General features: G+C 34.9%; 2 protein-coding genes and 1 long non-coding RNA gene across 5 annotated transcripts in view; 1 reads left to right on the plus strand and 2 right to left on the minus strand.

Moving 5' to 3' along the window:
* Positions 1-17570, minus strand: part of LOC125387102 — a 29378-nt gene extending 11808 nt beyond the window's left edge. Inside the window, exon 1 of the long non-coding RNA XR_007227664.1 lies at positions 16897-17570. This is a non-coding gene — a long non-coding RNA (uncharacterized LOC125387102). The remainder of the gene's footprint in view (positions 1-16896) is intronic.
* LOC125387067 lies at positions 1138-18744 on the minus strand. Of its 3 annotated transcripts, none has more exons than XM_048414237.1 (4): positions 18703-18744; positions 10809-10987; positions 8765-8913; positions 1138-1582 (listed from the first exon to the last, which is right to left on the minus strand). In XM_048414237.1, the coding sequence occupies exons 2-4, from the start codon at positions 10888-10890 to the stop codon at positions 1409-1411; spliced, it is 405 nt and encodes a 134-aa protein (XP_048270194.1). In that variant the 5' UTR covers positions 10891-10987; positions 18703-18744; the 3' UTR covers positions 1138-1408. The 3 variants fall into 3 exon arrangements, with proteins under 3 accessions (XP_048270194.1, XP_048270192.1, XP_048270193.1); XM_048414235.1 differs by lacking the exon at positions 18703-18744 and adding an exon at positions 17746-17893; XM_048414236.1 differs by lacking the exon at positions 18703-18744 and adding an exon at positions 11088-11893.
* A 1218-nt stretch (positions 18745-19962) lies between these two features.
* LOC125387039 (katanin p60 ATPase-containing subunit A-like 2) lies at positions 19963-22422 on the plus strand. The gene is made up of 6 exons (XM_048414197.1): positions 19963-20346; positions 20457-20733; positions 21126-21294; positions 21352-21464; positions 21661-21863; positions 22026-22422. The coding sequence occupies exons 1-6, from the start codon at positions 20261-20263 to the stop codon at positions 22408-22410; spliced, it is 1233 nt and encodes a 410-aa protein (XP_048270154.1). The 5' UTR covers positions 19963-20260; the 3' UTR covers positions 22411-22422.
* The last annotated feature ends 245 nt before the right edge of the window (positions 22423-22667 follow it).

The following is a 22667-nucleotide window of genomic DNA, read 5'->3' on the forward strand; positions in this document are numbered from 1 at the left end:
AAAAGAATTCATGTTCCTGTCGATATATCAACGACGTGCGCCGTTACTTCCGACTGCTCTGCAATTCAAATGCAGTACTCGAATATACATGGCGAAAGAAATGGAAATTGAGCAATTTAAGGGAACGAATTACTCTCGCGTCCGCGTAACTTCAAAATGTTTCACGTGTCCGTATTTGCGAAACGAAATTCGTCGTTGTCCAATTAACACGCTTGCAGATGCTACATTCACTTTGTTGCATATAGGGCTTAAATATATGAACAAATAGAACGGAGCAACTGTCATTAGCGTAATTTTAACGCGTTAAAATAAATTAATACATAATTTCGTCATTTACGTTTATTACGTTGGTCTACGTTTTTTCATCTACGTCATCTACGGCACCTACGCGAATCTTATTAATTACGTTTTTGGCAGTGTTTGTTGCTATAAATGAAACTTAATAGTTGTTGAAACCGCTCGAAAGTCGTGTTCCTAAATCATTCCCTCGTCTCGTATCGTGTTCATCAAATGGAAAAGGAGATTGTGTTTTAATGAAATCGCTTATTACTATCAATCTTGCTGTGTCACTCGCATAGGAGATGAAAGTGAGGAAGGAGAAAAAAATTAAGGTAAGGTCATCAATGAGCAAAATGTTTAATGTAATTAAAATTGTAATTAAAATTGAGTCCGCTGCTAAATATATTCGATCAAATAGGTATGTTCAATAAACATTCGATCTCGTTCCCTGAAAGCTGTTCCTCGATATCTGGTTGGATACTTTGCGCACGGAAATACAGAGTGTCAACAGTAACAAACCCTCTATGTAGTGTTTTTGCTTTGCCCTTTTGAACAGGTAGATAACATTTTGCTTCGAAAAACGGATATATATTCCACGGATATGCACATACAGAGTATGTGTATAGATATACACATTGATATACACCTTTGTACAAAGTGTCAAAAAAGTATTTATCGCGGTTTTTTTTTCAAGCCATTCTACACCTTCGATTTGATGAAAATTGGTTAAATAAGTGTAGCGCAAAATTGATCTTGACCACAATTTTCAGTGTCAAATTGTTTTTCTATTGCATCATATAGTGCTCATTAGAAAGGAGAGTTGCGTTCTTTTAGAAAAAATGTTTGAAATTTCATTAATACTTAGACTGATTAGATTTTATTCATATTTTAAGGTCAAATATGGAATACAATAACATCAATACTAATATCTACTTTTTTGTGCGAATTACATACTACTACTAATTTTACACTACTTTACTTTTACACTACTTTCTTTACACTACGTTTTACTACTTCGTTAACACACTACATACATACACTACTTCTTTTCCCGATGGCTGAAACTAATCGTTGATGTTTATAAGCTACGAATTTTGTCCACAGCGCCATCGGAATCTTTATTGAGAAATTAAAATACTACAATTACTATCACTAAACTCAGCATCCATAATACACTATGTTTTTCAAGTTTAGATGAACGATTCACAATAACCACATCAGATCCAAACCAATAGCCTGTGTCAACCTCATCCACGCACTGGAACTCGCAACATCGGCGTCCAATGCGGAATTTCTTGCAGCTCTGTAATAAAAAGAAATCGATTAATTGTACGGATCAATCGTCACTAGACTACTCGAAAATCCAGGTCATTCAAAGAATGAAAGAAAAAAGAATTGCTCCAATTCAACCATTGCCTTTGCAAAACTAGTATTTGAGAACCATTGGTCAAATATATTATAACACTAAACGTACATTTCGGGAAGAATAATTTGTGCTATGAAACAAAATTTCATCAGCAGTTTCAACTTAAATATAGATCCGACGATTATTTACGAACAAATAGTATAAATCTTTTAGCAATATGAAATTCGCAATATTTATTCAAATATTTATATTTATAGTACGCCATTAGCAAAGAAGACATGTTTGCGTGCGTTATCGATTTTACGCTTTTGCCACGCAAACATGGAAATTGCGATTCAAAATTGAATTTGCAATGGAAACGGTTGACGTTACGACATCAATAACATATTTCAAAAACATTGATGATATCATACGGAATCAGAGAGATTCTATGAGAAGTTAAACGCATAATCATCCTATTGTAAATAACAGGAACAGAAAGTACACAAGGAATAATACAGAATCATCCTATCATCCTATCCTATTATACAGGATTGCTTTGATTCGAGCTCAAACATAGGCAAATCTGAAAGAATTTTTCGCAGAATTTCCTTCCCCTTTGAATTGGCTTTTATACAGAACGACTTTAATCTTTTCAAGGAAATACCTATAGAGTGTGACGATCTATGATTTTAAATAGAGAGGTATATCTGAAAAGAGGTGGATGTAAAACGTAGCATATAAAACGTAGATCAAATCTTTATTCAAGGATTTTTTCTCTTCGCAGAGAATCAGGTTTTCAAGAACGATCGAATATGTATGTACTCGATTTACACGTGAAGTTGTCATTAAAAATATTGTTGCGTTTAAAAAGATAAATATTGATTTAAATTTAACGAAATTGTTAGTCCAATTGTTTTAAGCTTAAAGATATGTAGGTGTCACATTTATATATTGAAAATCTGGGAGCGGCATTAATTAACAAATCTAGTCACGCGCACACGTACTTTAAAACCATGCTTGAAAATCGATATTCCCTGAAACAATGCATCGTTCTGCGCTTCCAATTTATTTTCGCACGAAGAATCAGTCCATTCATCGTTGCCGTCACCATCGCTACTGTAATCTATATTACTCGAATAAATTCTATATCTTGATTGGAAAATCGCATATTTTAACGAACTTTCTGTGTGTGTGTGTGTGTGTGTTTTTTTTTTTTTTTTTTTTATGATTTTAATTGGCAATTTCCGAAATTGAACTATAGCTTGAGAATAAACCGATAATATTTGAGAGTATATATACATACATACATCATGTTTTTGATGGGTTTTGTAGTAAAATAATTGTAGAAAAAGCAAACTTTTTAAGAAAAAATTACCATATTCGAGTAATAAATTATAGAAAATTACCAATGTAATTTAAAACTTAAAAAGAAGAATCAATTACACGTAATAAAGAGAAGGACTTGTTCACGAACGGCAATTCAACAAATACAGTCGTTGCAGAAACATAGTTTTACAAGGGAGAAGAATCTCTCTAGGAACTCGACGATATCACGCCAAGCGAAAATTCAATAAAGTGATTACTAACCGTATTACCAGCGGCAATCGTGTTACGGCAATTCGTAAATAAGTTAGTCGTCTATTTGGAGAAACGTCGCTGGCAATATCGTCACATTTTAATTACGTCAGCGCTATCAATTGGTCTTGGAAGAAAGTTTTCCATTATGTACTTTTGCCCACGGCGTCGTTCCAACAAATGAATCCGAGTTTTGAATCGCTTTCTCTTATATCACGAATTTGTAACGGTGTTTCTTCAAACTTTAAACGATTGTAATGAATGCCTTTGCGTACAAAGACTGATACCTGGTTTGACTAGAAGCTTCAGCTAATTAGTGCCCCAGTTAATTTGGATGTTCACTACCACGACACTTAAGAAGTGGCTTCGTGTCCGAGCGGATTTCCCCCAGGTAAAAAAAAAAAAGAAAAAGAAAAAGAAAAAGAAAAAGAAAAAAAATAGTTAATTTGGATGTTATAAAATGTTATATAACTTATCTAGAAGAACTTATCTTCTACTTGGTAGTCGCATAAGAGAAGACCGAGCCATTGAATCGCTCAAATAGATCAGCTGATTCGCTTAACGTATTTTTACTTCCGATGACGTAAACAAGAGCAGAAAGTACACAAGTAATAATACAGAAATGTCAAATGTACAGAGGAATAGATTTCGTTAAATCATTAGCACGTAACATTTCCTTATAATTCTATTTGTGCATAGCAAAATAGCTTGCGTGCTTTCATGAATTATAATTGATATTTAGAAGCTTTCATGTAGGTAGATATATAACTCGTGTTAATTAGTAATTTAACAATACATCATGACAACATAACATTTTCGTTTCTTCGTTTATCTCGTTATGCGCGTAAACGAATGTGTAAATAAAGACATATAATCAACGATAACATGTAGTGGCAAGCATGATAATTATCGACAAAGGAGAATATTGGTGAAATGATTGTGGTGATTTCACTCGGTGTATCGGTAAATAAACTTTGATAGACATTGCCGGTGAATTCGCTGCCGGTGAAATCGTGTCGATGAAATAATTGTCAGTGATTTAAAGATAACCCAATTTATTGATCTCCCCTTCATAGAGTTGTACGTCTCTCTATAAAACATTTAGCTTAGTCACACTAAACTGAACTGGACTGGACTGCAAGTAAGAAGATTGAAATGCAAAATTCACGTGTGAGATGGAAAGTTCGATAAGGCGATTATGTATATTAACCCGAAAGAAAGCTCATGGCTTTGCAACGCGTTACACGCAACACGGAATTTCCCTCGCTGAAATAATCCTATTACAACGATACGATTTTCCTTAACAGATCTCGCAATGTAATTCTCCCTCTACAACTTTTTATTAGGTTTGAAACACGAGAGTTTCGAAGCTCTGCAAAGTCTCGCGAATCTAGAAATCGAGTTTCAACGTATTTTCGCTTCTTATTTTATAGCTGTTAATAGTTATTATCTCACTCTGCACGTACATCAAACGAGTACTTATGTAAATCCAAAGGAAACGGAAACAACCGAGAATAATTGAGGATAATTCGAATACGTACCAGGCGGCAATACAATTTCTCGCGATTAGTAAAGTGTTTCGCAAAGAAAAAAAAAGAAGGAAAATTGTATCGGAGAAATAGGGGAAAAACGGTGGCGTACATCAAGCAATCTTTATGGCTGTAATACATTTATTATTCATTTATGTTCATTTTCTATCGCGTAACAGACGTTGAAATAACTGGCAGAACGAGCATATAAATCTTGTATCGCTCGACCTGACTTCTCCCGATGGAAAAATATTCACCAGCCTGGGATCGTGCATCGCTAATTACTCCGTTCTACTTTTCGAACGCGTTTCCATCCATACAGAAAAGCAAGAAGGCAAACCCTATCGCACAGTCATGAAGAGATGCAAAAGCAAGAAACCAAGCAACGACATGCCGATCGACATGGTGGAAGCAGTCCTACAGAGGCTATTCACCATGGGACACGGACCCTCCCATTACGAGGGCCGCGAAGAGGCAGAGACCGAAGAAGAAGAAGGCATCAGCTTCAGCGTCGTCATCGGCGAAGGCGATGTCGTCGATGCCGCCGGAAGAATGAACACCAAGAAGGCTGCAGGAGTCGATGGAAGACTCCTGGACTGCTGGAAGCAGGAGCTGGAAGCAAGCTGGAACCAGACTGCTGGAAGACGGCCAGAGTAATACTGCTAAGGAAGCCGGGAAAGGATCGCGTACCGGCCGATAAGCATACTCCCAGCCATGAGCAAGATCTGGGAAAAATGCTTTAAGAAGATCATCGAGAGATGCATCGGAACGGACCCGTTCCATCGGAGGCAGTATGGGTTCAGAAAGAAGAATTAGCTTAGCGAATACCGATAAGAACAGGAAGAAGCTGAAACGGGCACAACGAACGGCCCTGTGCATAACAACGACGGCATACCGTACCGTCTCCCACGCGGCACTTTGCGCGTTGACCGGGAATCTCCCGATCTACATAAAGATAAAGATGCTCGGAGAGACTTACGAGAGGAACAAGATCCATAAGACCAGGATCGGCGCGGATGACGGCAACGAGCTGAAAGCGCAGGGAAATGGAGGAACTGGAGGCGCAAGGAAATTAATACCGAGTGCGCTGCTATTTACCAAAAAGAAGATGGACATCGATCATCACACCATGCAGCTGTTAACCGGGTATGGGAGTGTGGCGGCACTCGACAAGCCAAATACCACCACTCGACACTAACTAGTGTCGGACGACGGCAGCGACATCTACAGCCCCCAGTGACAATTACAGCGGACCAGGCCCAACTACTACAACTATCACGCACGTCCAATAAATATATAACGCACACACGGCCACCTCTACAGGAGTTTTGGTGTCTATAGAAAGAGGATTGGCAAGAGCAGCGACAGCAACTGTCTCGACTGTGGAGACCCTAACGACGATGCAGAGCACGCCCTGTTCACGTGCCCGAAGTGAACGGACAGAAGGATTGAGCTGGAGAACGCTCTTGGCGAGAAGATAGACGTGGACAATCTGATCGCCACGGTGACCGCCAAGAACGAGAGCTGGGATAAATTCAGGCAATTTCGCAAGACCGTCATGTCTCACAGGAGGGTGACAACGAAGGCCTTGAAGGAGGCAAGGAGGAGAACGAGAGCAACAACAACTACTCGGAGCAGTGAAGGCAGAGATACAAGACAACAAAGAACCACAGAAGGAGATCAGCCCAGTATTCCGAACTAGCTGAGAAGAAAACGAGAGCAATACAGAATATACAGAATAACTGCCCGAAGAAGAAGATACAACGGGGCATGAAAGGACAACCTGATGACTGCCGACAGGTTTTACCGGGGTTGTCTGTCCTCAAAGCAAAGGAAAAAGGAGGAGGGGTTTTTAGTGGGTATGGCAACAACATCCGCCCGAGTCCCACATAACCCAGTGATCCGCATCACTGGGTATGCGTAACAGCATTTTCCCCTCCTCACGCAAAAAAAAAAAAAAAAAAAAAAAAAAAAAAAAAAAAAAAAAAAGCTATACACTCTATCAATTTTAAGTTGATAATTTCGTTATTATATAATTTTTCTTAGTCTATACTGAATCCAGGAAGAAGAACTTTCATCCAATTACATACTTCATTAATTCATGAATTATATTCGTTACCGTACGTACAAAAAGAAAGTTGACTGATATAAAAATTCAAAGGATAGAACTTCTAAGCTCGCGATTGGAAACAGATTCAGTTCAATGGTTTAATTTGCCATTTAATTGAATTCTCTGGCAATTTCAGCGAACTGTGGGCTTTAAAAGTGTCCCGCATTCAAACGCAAGACTTCTCCTCCACCTTTCCCTTTCTTTCAATTCCAACCTCAAGTAATTGACCTATTAATTCGACGATATATTTACATGCTCGCAAGGGATTCAAACAACTTCGTTTAACTGCGTTAAATTCGCAATTATAACCAACACGAATGTCTCAATCAATGTGCAGCTCGAAACAAATAAAAGATAATTAACTTTTCAATATAACGATTGATATGTTTGATGAAGAAAAATTTATGAATTTTTAAAAACGTCTCCTAGTACATTTAGCATTTTTATGATAAAAACTTAGAACACACACGCACACATATACTATTCCATGAAATGATTTACACAGCTATGAGTCTAATCCTATGATATTATAAAGGGATGAACGAACTTTTCCTAATAAATATAACTTTATACAAAATCTTGTTTAAAAAAATTAGTTTTTTATTCTCATTAAATTAATTTAATATCAGAATATATAATTTTAGTCGTTATCAAAATTTTATGTCAAATGCGTTCATAGATACATATATAAATAAATGTCTAATCCTATGTATTTATTTCAACTGAAATCTTAACTTAAATATTTATTAACAATATTCTGACGAATATGCAATGAAAGATAAAAACAACTTTATTTTTCTTATAGAATGTCTCATGCTTCTTACTCATTTTATGTTTCTCGTTGTCAATGCGTAACTACTTATCAGCCGCATGAATGCTAAGTTTTACTACTGAGAAACGAAGAGACATATAGATGCAAATATACGCTACCTCGCGTGAAAAAAACATCAGATACATTAACCAGAAGGAATATCCGATACATATAAAATTCATAGCGTAGTTATTTATACATACGGAATAATTCTTTCTGTATGAAATATTCTTTCTTCTGAATTCTTATTATAAATGTATGTCCATTTCCTACCTTAAAATGTCTCTCCTTTGAAAAACTCCATTTAAATATAACGATTAACAAAATATTACCAATAAAAATATTAAAACGAGATGCTGAAATAACCTTTTAATGAAGCACAAATGATTATTTCAACTTTAATTCTGTTAAATTTGAATTGAATCATTTATAAACCGAACAGGTGTATAAAATTTTATTGCGTAAAAATCGTGAAGCTGAAAATTAGGAACGAATAACGAATGAGTAACCTAGTTTCATTAAAAGGTACGTGTACGCCGATCCGCGTAACAACTTCGACACTCCAATTATTATAAAGCATGTATCCTTCAGAGATTTTTTGCGCGAACGCAAGATACCTTTTACACGTGCAACTGAATAAGTGGAACGTGATTTTCGATATTTCTTCTTGTAGAACCTGTAACAACGTAACTGTTTCACGAATATTTTCCCTGACACTTTTACAACGATGCGTAGAAATCTCCTTTTCTAATTAATAATTTCAGCATTTCTCTGAACAGTTTCGTTGCGATTAAAAAATATACAAAGCTTACGACGTGCTTGTTTAAAAATATTTATATGGAACAAGATTTCGAATTTGTCACATCAATCGCGATCTCAGCAGGTGTAAATTAATTCGTTCTAATGAACGAATAAATTGAACGGCTCGTGACAAAAATTATCCCTGTCCATGTTTGTCTTTCTAAAACTAATTCAAGGCGAGTTAAATGAATCGCTGTGTACCCTATTCGCGCAGCATGTGTTTTAACGACCAGCATGCAAGCGTTAACGGTGTACTTTAGTTTCTCATGGTTGTGTTAAGCTGGTTGCTCTTAGAATGAGCATATACTTACAAAAGGAGGTGAACAGAAGATAGCCCGGCACCATTTTGGCTCCGAATGGTAACAGAAGCAGACGTTGCAAACCGATGGTCCCGGCACATACGTCATTCCATGCGAGACAACTTCTCCTTCGAAATCAGTACAGTGTTTTCCTAAAGCCGCTGAAAACGATTACCAGCGTCAATATCTTTGCCACTCGACAATCGTACGCGCAGTTACGCTAACCGTTTTAACGCCACGCAGCGTGATCGCTCTATTCGCGTACGGTGGTAAATTGTGCCACGATGTATGGCCACGATCATTAATTCGCAACGCGCTCAAGCGTGCTCGTCGCGAGTCATATCAGAGTTTCCTCTCGTAATTACTTGTTTTTCAAATAATCATAAACCAAATAAAAAAAAAAAAACCAATATAAAAAATTACCTCTTGAATCGGAAAACCAAATCCTGCATTATAGAATGTTATCACGCAAACGAAACGCAGAGCATAAATGAAGCGCGAGCACGTCGAACGGTATATTTCGATGAAAAAAACAGGATGAAAAAGGGCAGCGCGATCGCGTCGATCGGTACTCCTGGCAAATAAATAAACGAAGCGCTATCGCGCTGCATAGCACAAACCGATACGGAGTCTTGAAACATCCGACACTAAAACGGTTAATAACATTACGAAAACGACCGTACCAGGAAATTTTTGTTCAACGGATCCGCATTGCGGCTATCACGATGCTTCTTCGTTGCATCGATGCTTCATCGATGAGATTAAAGCACCGTTGAAATAGGTTATTCGATTTCTTACATGGGGAAAAAGTTTTTATATCGTGTTTGCTGTTTTACTTCGCAAGTGTGCTTCACAGTATACGTTAGAACTCCAAGTCGAGCTATCCGAGTTAAAGTCTCTTGAAACTTAAAACGGCACTTAAAGGATATAGGTATAATAGAAGGTTCGTTTAAAATTCAAAAGTGTATATACGTACATATACATTTGAATAAAAATAGCGGATAATCTCAAGTAAAAAAGTAGGTTCGTGTTAGTAAAATGGTTTCAAAATACTTGTCAAAAGTCAAACGACTTGACTAATTAAGAATGGATGTAAGAGATTGAAAGCAAAGGGCATCTAAGAGTATCAATTAAGTAACAAACTCACGGTGACAAAGAGGTTTTCACTCGATCGAATTCAAATAAATCGGTTAATTTGAGCGAAACTTTAGGTACACGAGAAGCGACACGCGTCCTCAAGGACTACGAAGGTTCTACTCGAACGAATGAAAACTTTTCTCTGGCCCGGTGTGTATACACAAGACGTGCGAATTTAAAGTGCAGATTGTATTAATTGAAATAATTGCTTGGTTTGATCAAATTAATCGTTTTAAGCTGAAATGACGAAGGTCATCCAAGTAATTGATGTCCACTGTAATTATTTGTTAATCGCGCGTGGAATCGGAACGATTCGACCTCGTTCCAACGCGAATCGTTACTAAGGCAGAGACGGCAATTAATAATTGTCGCGTCATTTGTTCGATCGTGTTCACAAATTCAAATACGGCTGAGTGGCGGAAACCATTTATAACACGTCCCGTACCGCGTAGGTCGTATACATATCTCAGGATGAATTTTTCGTACTTCGCCGCATATATTCTCCATGTTAGACATACCATAAAATATTTCGTGCAATCCCGTATTCCTGTCTAATGTCAGGAATTCTCTTTCCATACGTCTGCGTTTTCCATATTATCTATTTTGCTTATCAGTAAACATTCTTACAATTTGTGATTAATACTGTACGTACAAGAACGTTAAGTTTTTGACGTTGTAATATTTCACATGAAATAATAATGGCTGTATATCGACTAACTTATTAATTAATTAAATTCGTGTATATCAAATTTCCTATCATTTAATACTTTCGTGTAACTACAGGGATTTGATACTATGAAATGAAATATAAAACTTGGTAAAAAAACGCGCTTCGTTAGGAAATGAGGGTAATGATGCAAATATTTTTCGTAGCCATTATATAGAATTTCGATGGTATAATTAATCAGTATCAACTTACCAGCCCCTAACGGGAAGATAGTGACGAAAATAGTCTGCAAACAGATGATCGTAGCAAGTATTTTCGCATACAAGTCCTTCATGGTTGTAAAGGATCAGGAAATTTGTTGCTGTAGAATGGGAAAATCAGGTGTTTTAATATAAGTTGTGCGGGCACTGGAGTGCGTAGACCAGAAATATCTGCGACAAAAATCAGAATACATTTGTTTTCACATGATTGGATCAATTTTGTGTAAGACTAAGCTGATTGAACCTAACACGGGATAATTGTCCAACTTACGACCTTAACAAGCCCGCTTGATTCCCTATAAGTGCTTGAAATTGATGCTTGTATTCTTTCCAGATTAACAAGCTTTGCCCCCCCCCTCCCTCTCTATTTCCTTAGATCGAGTTAGACTGCCACAACATATTATCTTTCTTCTTTTCTTTTCTTTTCTTTCGATCTTTTAAAGCCTTAAATCGCTGGTTATTATAGTGTATACATTCGATTACTCTGTAAGTCGTAAGTACATGTTTTACGTTATTTTTCATTTTCCAGCTAAATTCCACAAAAACAAGAAATATACTTCCAACGTGTTTTCACGTGTCTCTAGCAAAGATCTCAAAAACAAGTTGCGGCGCAATTTAAAACGACAAATAGCACCGTGTGTCTCGTTGTGGCAACGCACGCTTCGTCAGCTTTTTAAAAGCGCTCTCTGTCTGCTTTTTTCTCTCTTCACCGCCTATTCGTTTTTTCTTAACGAGTGAAACCGTTTTTACGAGGACGGGAGCACAGAAATGACGTACTGGCAATTCTGTTTCGTGATGACACAAGCAGCCTGGTTTCAGTGAATTAAACCTGGCCCCAAGCTTCCAATTATCTCTCCCTTCCTTTCCTTTATTTTTCCCTTCTATATCGAGTTTGAGGTTTTCTAAATTTCCATTACAATCAACTATGGCTTTTCTTTATTTTATATGTTAGCCGATGATTCATGGCAAAAGCGTCGGCTGTAAAAATATTTGGAGTTGCAACAGCAACAAGTGTGTTTTCTCAAACAGAAAATATTGGAAGCGTACTCGTTGGCAAAACAGTTCACGGATAGTTCGTCCTCTGCTTGTTATTTGTTTCAATACCGTTAGCAAATAAATTCATGAAACATAGTGGTATCGCATAAATTGAAAATAAAAGCTTTGCGTATACTTGGTAGTTGAACTTTGGCTATTAAACGTATGTTATATATATATATATATATATATATATATAGAAGATTGCTTAGAATTTGGAGCTTAATAACATATCTCAAAATCATTGACATTAAAAAAGGTGAACCTTACTTACCAAATTTCCTTCCGTCAAATGATACATAAAAATTGAAAAAAATAATATACATAGTTTTGACTTTCTTCCGCATTATAATTTGAATCACTCGATTTATTCGACTAAAGATAATCAAGCAATAACCTCACTTTACACGTATTCTCATTAAGTGAAATAGATCACATCAGGGATTTTCAAAAGTCGATGGAACATTAATAGCGATTAATTATTTATGGATGTATTCTGCACGGTTAAAGCAATCGCCTAGTGAATTATCGAGTTCCAGGAATATGAGCGGTAAACAGGATTGCAGCTATAAATGACTCTCTAACGTGTATATTAGAGATGAATTTGATCATTTATCCTCATAATATGAAATACGCTTTTAAGTGGAAATCATAATTAACAATTTCTGGCAGCGAAAAGTAAATAAATCGATACGTTTAAATCAATATTAGAATTTCTTAATATTTTTATCAAATATTTTTGTCAAATATTTTAACATCGTAGAAGTGTCGTTGGAGAGAAATATTAGGTTGTTCGAAATGTTTCTTTCGTTTTATAAAGAAATGATAGATGTACGATATTTTTTGCTTTATATTATTTTATTGAATTATGTGCGATCCACCTTTCTCCAATTTAATATAAAATAACATAAAAGAAAAAATGTTGTGTATCTATCATTTCTTTATAAAACGAAAGAAAATTTTGCGACAATCTAATAGAAATTTAGCTTTAACACAATATAAAAATGGATTGTTATGCCCCTAGGAGATAAGAACAATATGATTAATATTAATAATGAATACGTTAACGTAACGTAAAGCAGCTTTTGCAGAAGGCTATTACCTGAAAATGTTTACTAAAGAATGATAACATGAATTTTCTTAAGTATCCCATTTGATACTTAATCTACTTTGTAAATACTGTACGTCCTAACTTTGAAAGAATGCAATTTTAGCCAGAATGTTTCAAATTACCTAGCTAGTTTCCTATTAATTAATTACCTAGTTTCCTTGTAATATAATTTATATTTACATTATCTCGCGTAATTCTTTCCACTTTATTGACTTCTAAACGTTAATGTAATATAATTTTTATAATATAATTTTAATCAAAGTTATTTAAAATTTGTAGTATCTCATCCCTACTAGAATAATATTAACAAATGTGCAGAGCTCAAGTCGAATAACACCGGCTCAGATAAATGATCATCAAACTTACTTTTGTTATCGTCGATGTCAGTGATTTTAAACCAGCCAACGTCCATGGCAATCAATATTATTTAGCCGGTCTTAACGCAATGTAAAAAGCAAAGAAAAGAGGAAGGAAGGAACAGGGAAACAAAGAGATAAAACGAATTTTTCATTTTCTCGAAACTAGATCGAGTTTCAAGCTGCTCGTAAAAGAGTCTGTAGCCAATCCGACTAAATTCGACGAACCGCGCTTTAAAATTCCCAGAGAACTGTGATAACCATCGAAATCTGTACAATTTGTCGATTCATCGCTTGATTAAAAAATGGAACAAAATGAGGCTGATCAGCCGAACTTCTTTGAACTTTTAATGATCCTTATCGTTATACCCTAGGTTGAATGCTACGATATAAGCCGAAACAGCTATAAGTAGGGTTCACGTGATTGCCGGCATCTATTATTCACGCGTTACACATTCGCCAGACAGACGCGTCTAACGGTTGACATTGTTTTCTACCCTCAGTTCCAACGCAATTACGTTGCTACGTGCAATCAAGTCTCGAGTGAAGCTAATGATAAGTTGTTGTTCGATCCTACACAATTACTAAAATTATTCAAATTAAACTAATTTAGTCTAAAAAAAAAAAACAAGTAATTTCGTTATATATTTCCTTTCATAATAAGCCATGGTTGGAATATAGTAGCTGACGAAAATATTCGTATATTTGTAGAAACATTTTAGGGCTGTATTATGCATAACGGCACTATAGAATTAATACTGTAACAGAATTCTACTATCATGGTTATGCTGGTAATATTCGAAACAAATCTGAAAATCTATGTAGATGTTGTAAGATATTCAGTACGAGTACTGTGCATTACTGGTATGTACATAATCACGACGAGATAAGGAAGCTACTGTTCTCTATTGCTCATCGCTACCCGTTGCTAGTAGCAACGTACTATGCATATATATCTCGTAAAGATTTTAAATGTAGCCAACGAGACCATTTTTAATATTTGACTATCGTGACCCATTACAGTTTCATCACTTTCAATTAATTGAACACGACCCGCACCTTAAGACTAAAATACACAATATAAGTATGGCACAGAAAATCTTTTAAAATTTACGGACGACTATTTATGGTATTTAAAGGCAGCAAAGATAATAATTAGCTGCGGATTTTCCTCGAATCGTAGCATACGATATGGAATCTGATTATTAAAAATTACAGTGGAAATACAGTGGATTTCCATAAGATATTCGTGCTTGTGGCAATATTTGTGGAAATAAATTCTTAACCCAAATGGACAACCTCGATATTCGAGAAATTTTGTGAAGCTGACGTCAATGGCGATATGTACTGTTGTTGTGCTATCATTTCATAGTAAGCTGTATTGATTGCACTTCTATTCACGGAATTGATTTATTCCACACAAAAGTTGACAACAATAATCGAAAAAAGAAAAATATATTACCGCCTTTCACATCAGCATACACAAGCACATAGGATTTCACACGAATATACACACTTGTAAATTCGACGAAACGATCAAATTTAATTGTTTTTCGATTTTTCGGGCATCAAGTACTACATCAAACGTTACACATCAAACGTTAAAATACGGCGAGCATACAAAATGTACAAACCACTCTAAATTAATTAACTTTGAACGTTATTGATTAATTAAAAAAAACCACTGTTGCGTTGAGTTTTACATTTTAAAAAGTTGTTATCCGTTTTTGCTTTGTTTAAAACTAAAAATAGGACTACGTTCATTGTAAGTCGTAAATATCCCTTTTATTTATTTAAACAAACAGATATTTAAACAAACAATTTATAAATATATAATTTATTTACGTATATTTGTAATATCTGTTTTATACATTTGTACAACCATTTATCCATTTATCTATTTTATTTGCATATAATTTTTATAGACTTTTTTTGTTTTTTTAAAGAACGAAAAATTGTGATTCTATTTTAAGACATGTCAGGCTGAAGCGATACGCGATATATATTTCTATTCGGATTTCACCGTCGTCGTAACCGATGCTATTGGAAACGTTTCACAATAGACGTCTTAGAAGCGCTTGCAATGTCCGTCATGTGTAAGGCTCTACCACTGAATCGCGGCTGCCATTTAGTGATTAAGGTCGATCACTTAGAGACGTTAATCCGCCATAATGGTGAGCAATACATCGAAGCCATTATTGAAAGCATAGTTACGCTTTAATTTCATCGATCTTATTCACAAATAGAAGTGTACAAATTATAGGATTTCTAAATATTTAGTTTAGTTAAAAGGAGATATGAAAATGACAGGTATATTCAAAGGATAAAACAGAACCGTACGATTGTAAAGTTTCAAATCATTATAACTATTTAAATTTGAAAAATCCTACTATATTTATACAATATATTTTTATTAAGAATGGAAGAAATTTCGAAAAATCCGCCAACACTTTTTGCTGTCGTCTTGAAGCACACCATATGTTAAGCTTCTTCGTCGTTACAAATTTTATCGCGGATGTAACGAATGTTTCGAACATGTAGCACGCACGCGTCAACGCCTACATTTGGATTTTAAATATATGTTTTATGCATTAAATGTATTTGTACTTTCTTGCGCAATTTCTTTTAATTTGTTACGATATGGAGGGTTTAATTACGTTTAAGATATCTATCTGTGAATCCTTTAAATTCAAAGTTCTTTAAAAAATTACGTTACGTAAAATAATCGTTTTTCCACTTTATTGTATCATAAGATAGTTACTTAAATTCATATTACTTAAAGAATCTTTCTACAGAAAGAATAAAAAAGAATAAAATCCTATATGTTAAATTTTACGTGGTTGATGGAATACATAGCGATGACGAGAACTAACTACAGACAACAAGAAACTATTAGCGAAGGCAACTGGTGACTATGAATGTCGTCTCTATAATATGCGGCGACTAAGGAGAACAACTACCAACTACGGATAACAAGTAACAACCAACTGTCTCGTTTCTAAGAGGCAACTAACTTGCAAATTTAAATCCTCCTTTGATGGTTTCTGTAGCGCGATATACGTCTTGAACGTAGTTAAAGAATATGGTCGCTGCTGAATGACGATTTGACAGCAAGGCGATCCCGCCAGTTCAAAGCTTGACATTGCAAGCTACCGAAAACCATTAATCTTGTTATCGAATATCTAGCTTTCAGAAGAACCCTTGTGATATGATATGACGTCATGACATTTTTATGACGAAGATGAACAAACACCGACCTCTAACGAAACAAATTTTTATTAAGTGCCGTATGTGGGTTGCAGGCCGGCCAACCAAGGAAATTTATCGAATGTATAAAGTAAAATATATACGAATATATTCGATATATCATAAAATGCCCGCGTTATATCGTCTAACAGCATAAAGAAAGCTGAATTTAAGGAATTAAAAAATTGAAATACCAATTATAAGAGAGTTAATTAAATTCAAACCTATCGATCTATCTCATAAAGACCTATATTTCCTGGAAATTGATATCTTCCGAATTCTAAATTCTCCTTAGAAAGTATCATAGAGAAAATATGAAACTTGAAAAGCACATCACGCTGATGCCTCGATAAACCGTCGTGTCGATAAATCCATGTGTCCGAGCGATGAATTTTCCCCAAACAACAAAAAACTGAAGGGAAATCTTCTTTGAAGAACGTGACAAGGTAGGGGAAGCGGGAACAATGATCACGCGATAAACTGATGGTGTACGTATAGAACGAGTGTTGCGAGAGAATTATCGAGAAACAAAAAAAGAAAAAATAATCGTTGGCCGGCGCGACTATACGCTGTCGACGGGCAAACAGCGACTGAGACTAACTGAAACGAACTCTGTCACAGTATGAGCACGGGCTGCGTTCGCGGGTCGATCGAACACGTTCTGCGCCTCTCCTCGGCACCGGCGTCAAAGCCACCCCCGATGGCTGCAACGCACTGGTGCACTTGCAACATCAACCACTGGTCCTTCCTTTTTCGTGTGATATTATACCAGCATCTGTGATGCCATTTCAAAGACCGCAATCAAAGCATTAAATGCCAGATTAAAGCGACGCGATAATATTACCCCAATATTCGTCCGCAAATGTTACCGTATAGATGTTTAATTAAGCATTATTATGCTTCGAATAATTTACTATCACATGTTCCACAAGAAAACATATGTTTCACTTTTCCCCGTAGTATGATTGTAATTTATAACAAATATTTATAATTTATAATTTAAAATATTTATAATTCATTGAAAGTATCTTCCTGTCACGATTATAGGCGTAAAATGTCAAATTAAAAGTACAAAATTAAAAACATATGGTATCCCGAAACCAAACGTACGACATGGCGAATCACGATGATACGATAAAAATTGATCTATGTCTTGATTTATTCAAACAGAACGAACTTACTCGAACTTTTCCAGAATAAACGATTTATTCGATAATATCCGTCACCAGCTTCTCTTCCTTCAACGGTAACAACTGACACCGAAAGCTCGAGAGACCCGAACGGTGAGACGTACCCAGAAGCAATGCGGTTACCTGGGCAAAGAGTCCCAAAGACTAAGGACGTGGGAAATTTCGAGAAACGGAAATGGAAACTGGAGTGGCGCGTCAATCAGCACTGACGGAACCTAATAAAAATGGAAAAAACCAAACTAATTCGTTTCACAAATTATTAAAACGATATTATTCAAAATTTCACTTGATTTTCTCACTGCACACGTCAATATTTGTCGAAATATCAATATTAAAAAGTTAATAAAAAAAATATCCTCTTTCTTCATACCTGTCTTTCTCCCGGGCGGCGAAGGAATACTAGAATGTTCGAGAACAACGGATACTTTTTGATTTTATCTCAATATCAATTTCAATCTTTTTAAACGAAATATGATCTGAACGATGAAACGTTTGATCATATAATGTTCTTCGTTCGATGCTAAAGGAAACTGAGAAGAAACATCGAAAATTCATTAATAAAACGAATTTCTTTGTTTCTGTGAGATAATAAACTTGATATACGTATTGATTTTTAAAATCAATATAGCTAACCAATGGGCACACTTTTAACAAGGCTGATGGAACATACCAAAAATCTTTCAAGGTGGTCTTGGCAACGGAAGAGTCGAAAATATGAGAATTATAAATGAAAAATTCTAATATTTTACAGCTGGCAACGATAAAGAACTCCAGATATTCTCCTAATTAATTTACAACAAATTCGCGTATATGATCGATAGCTGACGTCATTGTGTCCCACAGCTCTTGTAAAACGATAAGAATTTCCTGGAAAAGCTTGTAACCACGAAATGAAAAAGATGATAAAACTTCTAACAAGAGTACTGAGACGAGCAACTTTGTACTTACCCCTTCGGAGTAGGGAACGTGATTAAACGTCCGCGAGTTCGAAACTTTTGTAAGTCACTGCACGGCCGCTGCTTATGGTGGAAATCTAATAGATATAAGTACAGAGCGCGTGAGCGAACTAAAAACGCGATATAGGGATAAAGAGAGAGACCGTTCCGTCCTTCTCTAATGCCCGCGTACTTGTACCGGAAATATGTAACAACGGTAAACGAGCGCCGTCAGTGTCCACTAGTGTGCATGCCTGATTAAACAAGGACAGAAAATGCTTATATACAGCCTTCTCTTTCTATTTCAATGTCGTATCCATCTTACTATATAGTAGACAGGACTCGACTATTCCATCATTATATTCGCACCCTGCTTATGTGTGCGAACAAATCGTTCGTCTCCTGTTTGATGCTCAGTTTTCAACGGAGTTGAAGGGAAACTTTATAAGAGAAAGGAAGTTACGGATTGTCTCAAAGTGATAAACGAAAATTCTCGTAACTATCGAAAAACGATAGTCAATACAAGGATATCATTATCACATTTAAAACTATCACAATGAACGGTGATTCGTCGCAGCAAGGTACCACAAATAAGATATCTCAATCTAAAGAGGTAAGGAATATTCTAGATTTTGGGACTTTGGAACTTCCATGACAGTCATGAGTGTGTTTCGTCATTGATATGCCATATTGCGTTTTTCACAATTGTCGTTCATTTTTTTGATTGATTTTATATCTATGATTTGTATTTGATTTTGTATCTATGATTTTTTCTTTCGATAATTCTTATAATTATTGTCAATAATTAATTATTTATAACCATTTACGCTGTATTATATATCATTCAGATTTATCTTTGCACGTATCAAGATAGTAGATAACAAAATTATGTGTAACAAATTTATTAAACTCGCAATGTAACAGAAAATTGCATGAAAATCTTTATATTATTAATAATTATTGTTAATAATAAAAAAAATAAATGTCGCATTAGGAGGAGAGTCATACTTCGGAACGTAATTGGGACATATTGGACCTTATTGCGATTACTATTGTGATTATTATGATTAGTGTGATTATTTGGAACGCAATGGGTGAGTACATTGCAATTTAGATATCTTCTTAGTTGCAATTTTTTCGAATAATATCGGTGACCAATCGAAATAGAAATTAGTGCGGAAAGAGGGGAAGGAATCAAAATTTGAAAATCGACATCGGTAACTCGGTTGTTATAGAATAACTCAATCGATAACGTAGATTAACTAGTTATAAATGAAAATATATTTAAATTCAAACTTTAAAAATTAGAAATTAAAAAGCAGAAGGATAGAAATAGAATAGATAGATAAATAGAAAGGATAGAAATAAAACAGTTGTCCCACAAATTGATGATTATCGTATAGTGTGTACTCATAGCATAAAATTTGTTCAATGAATTAAAAATTATATTTTTTAGATATGTAGACATTAGCGATGTATTAATCCGGGAAGCTCGTCTATCTCGGAAATATCGAGTCTGCGACAACGTCAATTTGGAAATTATTCTTAGAGAATATGAAAATTATTACAAGATGAAATTCCAAAAATATCCTATATTGTGTAAGAAAATAACTGAAAAGGAAATAAAGACGAGGGAAATGACAAATGCGAACAAAGTGTAAGAATTTAAATTATTTAACACTATTCAACTTTCTCAACATATTCAATGCATCTATTACAATATCATTCAATCTTCAAAGAAGTAGTAAAACTTGTCAAATCTGTTAGCAAACAAACGAGAAGTGAGTCTGTATCTGGGTCTGTCGAAGGGAGGAATGCACAACAGAAGATGAGGGGTGATGCTACCGATGATATTAATCTTGCAATGACAGTGACAACAATTTCTGCCAATGAAAACGATGGATCTTCATCAGAAGAGCTTCATCAAAGAGCTTCATTTAACGTCTCAATGGAACAATCCAGGCAATCAAAGATATCAAAATGTGCTCGGAACCTTTATATAGACAATCCAGAATTGCAGAAGATTGCTCAAGACATTTTATCTGTAAGTTATTTTCGATTAATATACGTATTGTAAAGCTTTTTAAAAATAAAATACCTATCCTTGGATAAACAATCCACTGTATATCAATATCCAACAAATGTATTGTTGTATATATCTGTATATCTGTATACACTGTATACACTGTATATCTGTATACACTGTATACACTGTATATCCAACAAATAGCTTGGATAAACAATCCACTGTATATCAATATCCAACAAATGTATTGTTGTATATATCCACTGTATATCCAACAAATACCTTGGATAAACAATCCACTGTATATCAATGACGTAGGGATTTCAGTAAAGCTTTAAATAATGAATTACATAACACTCGAGGAAATTAATACAGAGATTATGCACCATTTCATCTTTGTATTGTCGCAGGAAATCATACTGAAAGAATTAAATGTATATTGGGACAACATTGCAGGCCTAGAGGAATGTAAATCTGCCATTAAGGATGCCATTGTGTATCCCCTTAAATACCCTATCTTTTTTAAAGGCCCATTTGCTCCCTGTAAAAGTATTCTGCTATATGGACCACCTGGTACAGGTAAGATACTCGTATTTCTTTCATTCCCATACATGTTTACAAGCAATTATGAAATAGGGAAGACGATGTTGGCGAAGGCAGTCGCAACAGAATGCCAATGCACCTTTTTTAACGTAACGACCAGCTCATTGGTGGACAAATGGAGAGGTGATTCCAAGAAGTATATCCGTGTAAGTTGATTTCCTTTGTCTATGAAGAAGAGATTCTAGGTTTAAAAAGATTTGTTTTTATTTGTCGTCATTCATATATAAATAGAATAGTTGTTTGGAAAACGAAATGATATTACGTTCGTGATGAAACAATGAATTTAAGGAATTTTGAATATAATATTTAATAAATAATAAATACATTTGTTAAACTGAACAGGTTTTATTTGAACTTGCCTATAATAATTCGCCTACAATTATTTTTATCGACGAGATTGACTGCATAGGAACAAATAAAGGAGTAAAGTATACATTGTCTGAATCTGCAAAGACATTCAGATCAGAACTTCTTTTTAGATTGGATAGATTAGTAATTAACAAAAATTCTGATGTAGTTCTTTTGGCCGCAACTAATTGCCCTTGGTATGTATATCATTTATAGCTATTTCAATGTTTTCTAAGTAGAAAATATCTTAATATCATAATTATTCATTATCTTAATCTTAATTATTGTGTTGTTCGGAATATTCCTTCGTTATTATTAATATAACAGAACAATAATATTTATTGTAAATATATTATTAGGGATATTGATGCAACTTTACGCAGACGCCTTGAAAAGAATATATACGTATCATTACCAAACGAAGTTACTCGATTTTATATGTTCAAATTATACCTTAGCAACCGATTATTAGAGAATATGGATATTGTGAGTCACATAATAAAATCTACTGAAAAATATTCTTGTGCTGATATAAAATTGCTTTGTACGCAAGCATGGCTGCTAGAAATGAATCCAATGTTTAAAAGACTTGAAAAAGGAGAAACATCTACTACGACTTTGAAATATGAATTAAAGAATTATAAAATAATAGCAAAATTGTTAAAAAAAATGTCACCTACAGTTACGAATGTGGATAGATATGAAGCGTGGAAAAAATATGTATGCCAAAACAAGATATTTTAAAAAATATAAAAGTATAAAAATATATATATATAAAAGTATAAAAATATAAAAATATAAAAATATTATAACTCTAATCAATACTAAAAAATAACGCTCTTGAATTATTTAATCTCGTGCAAAAGAATTACTATAACTTATTACGCTTTCCGCTTTCAATAGTCAATCAACAGAGTTCAGTCTAACGAAGAAGTTCCCTCCTACGCTAACGAACTGTCCTGTTTTTGCGTCCAGGCTTTCAGGACATAAATTAAAATATC

The sequence above is a fragment of the Bombus terrestris genome, unplaced genomic scaffold (assembly GCF_910591885.1).
Source record: "Bombus terrestris unplaced genomic scaffold, iyBomTerr1.2, whole genome shotgun sequence".
Classification (NCBI taxonomy): domain Eukaryota; kingdom Metazoa; phylum Arthropoda; class Insecta; order Hymenoptera; family Apidae; genus Bombus; species Bombus terrestris.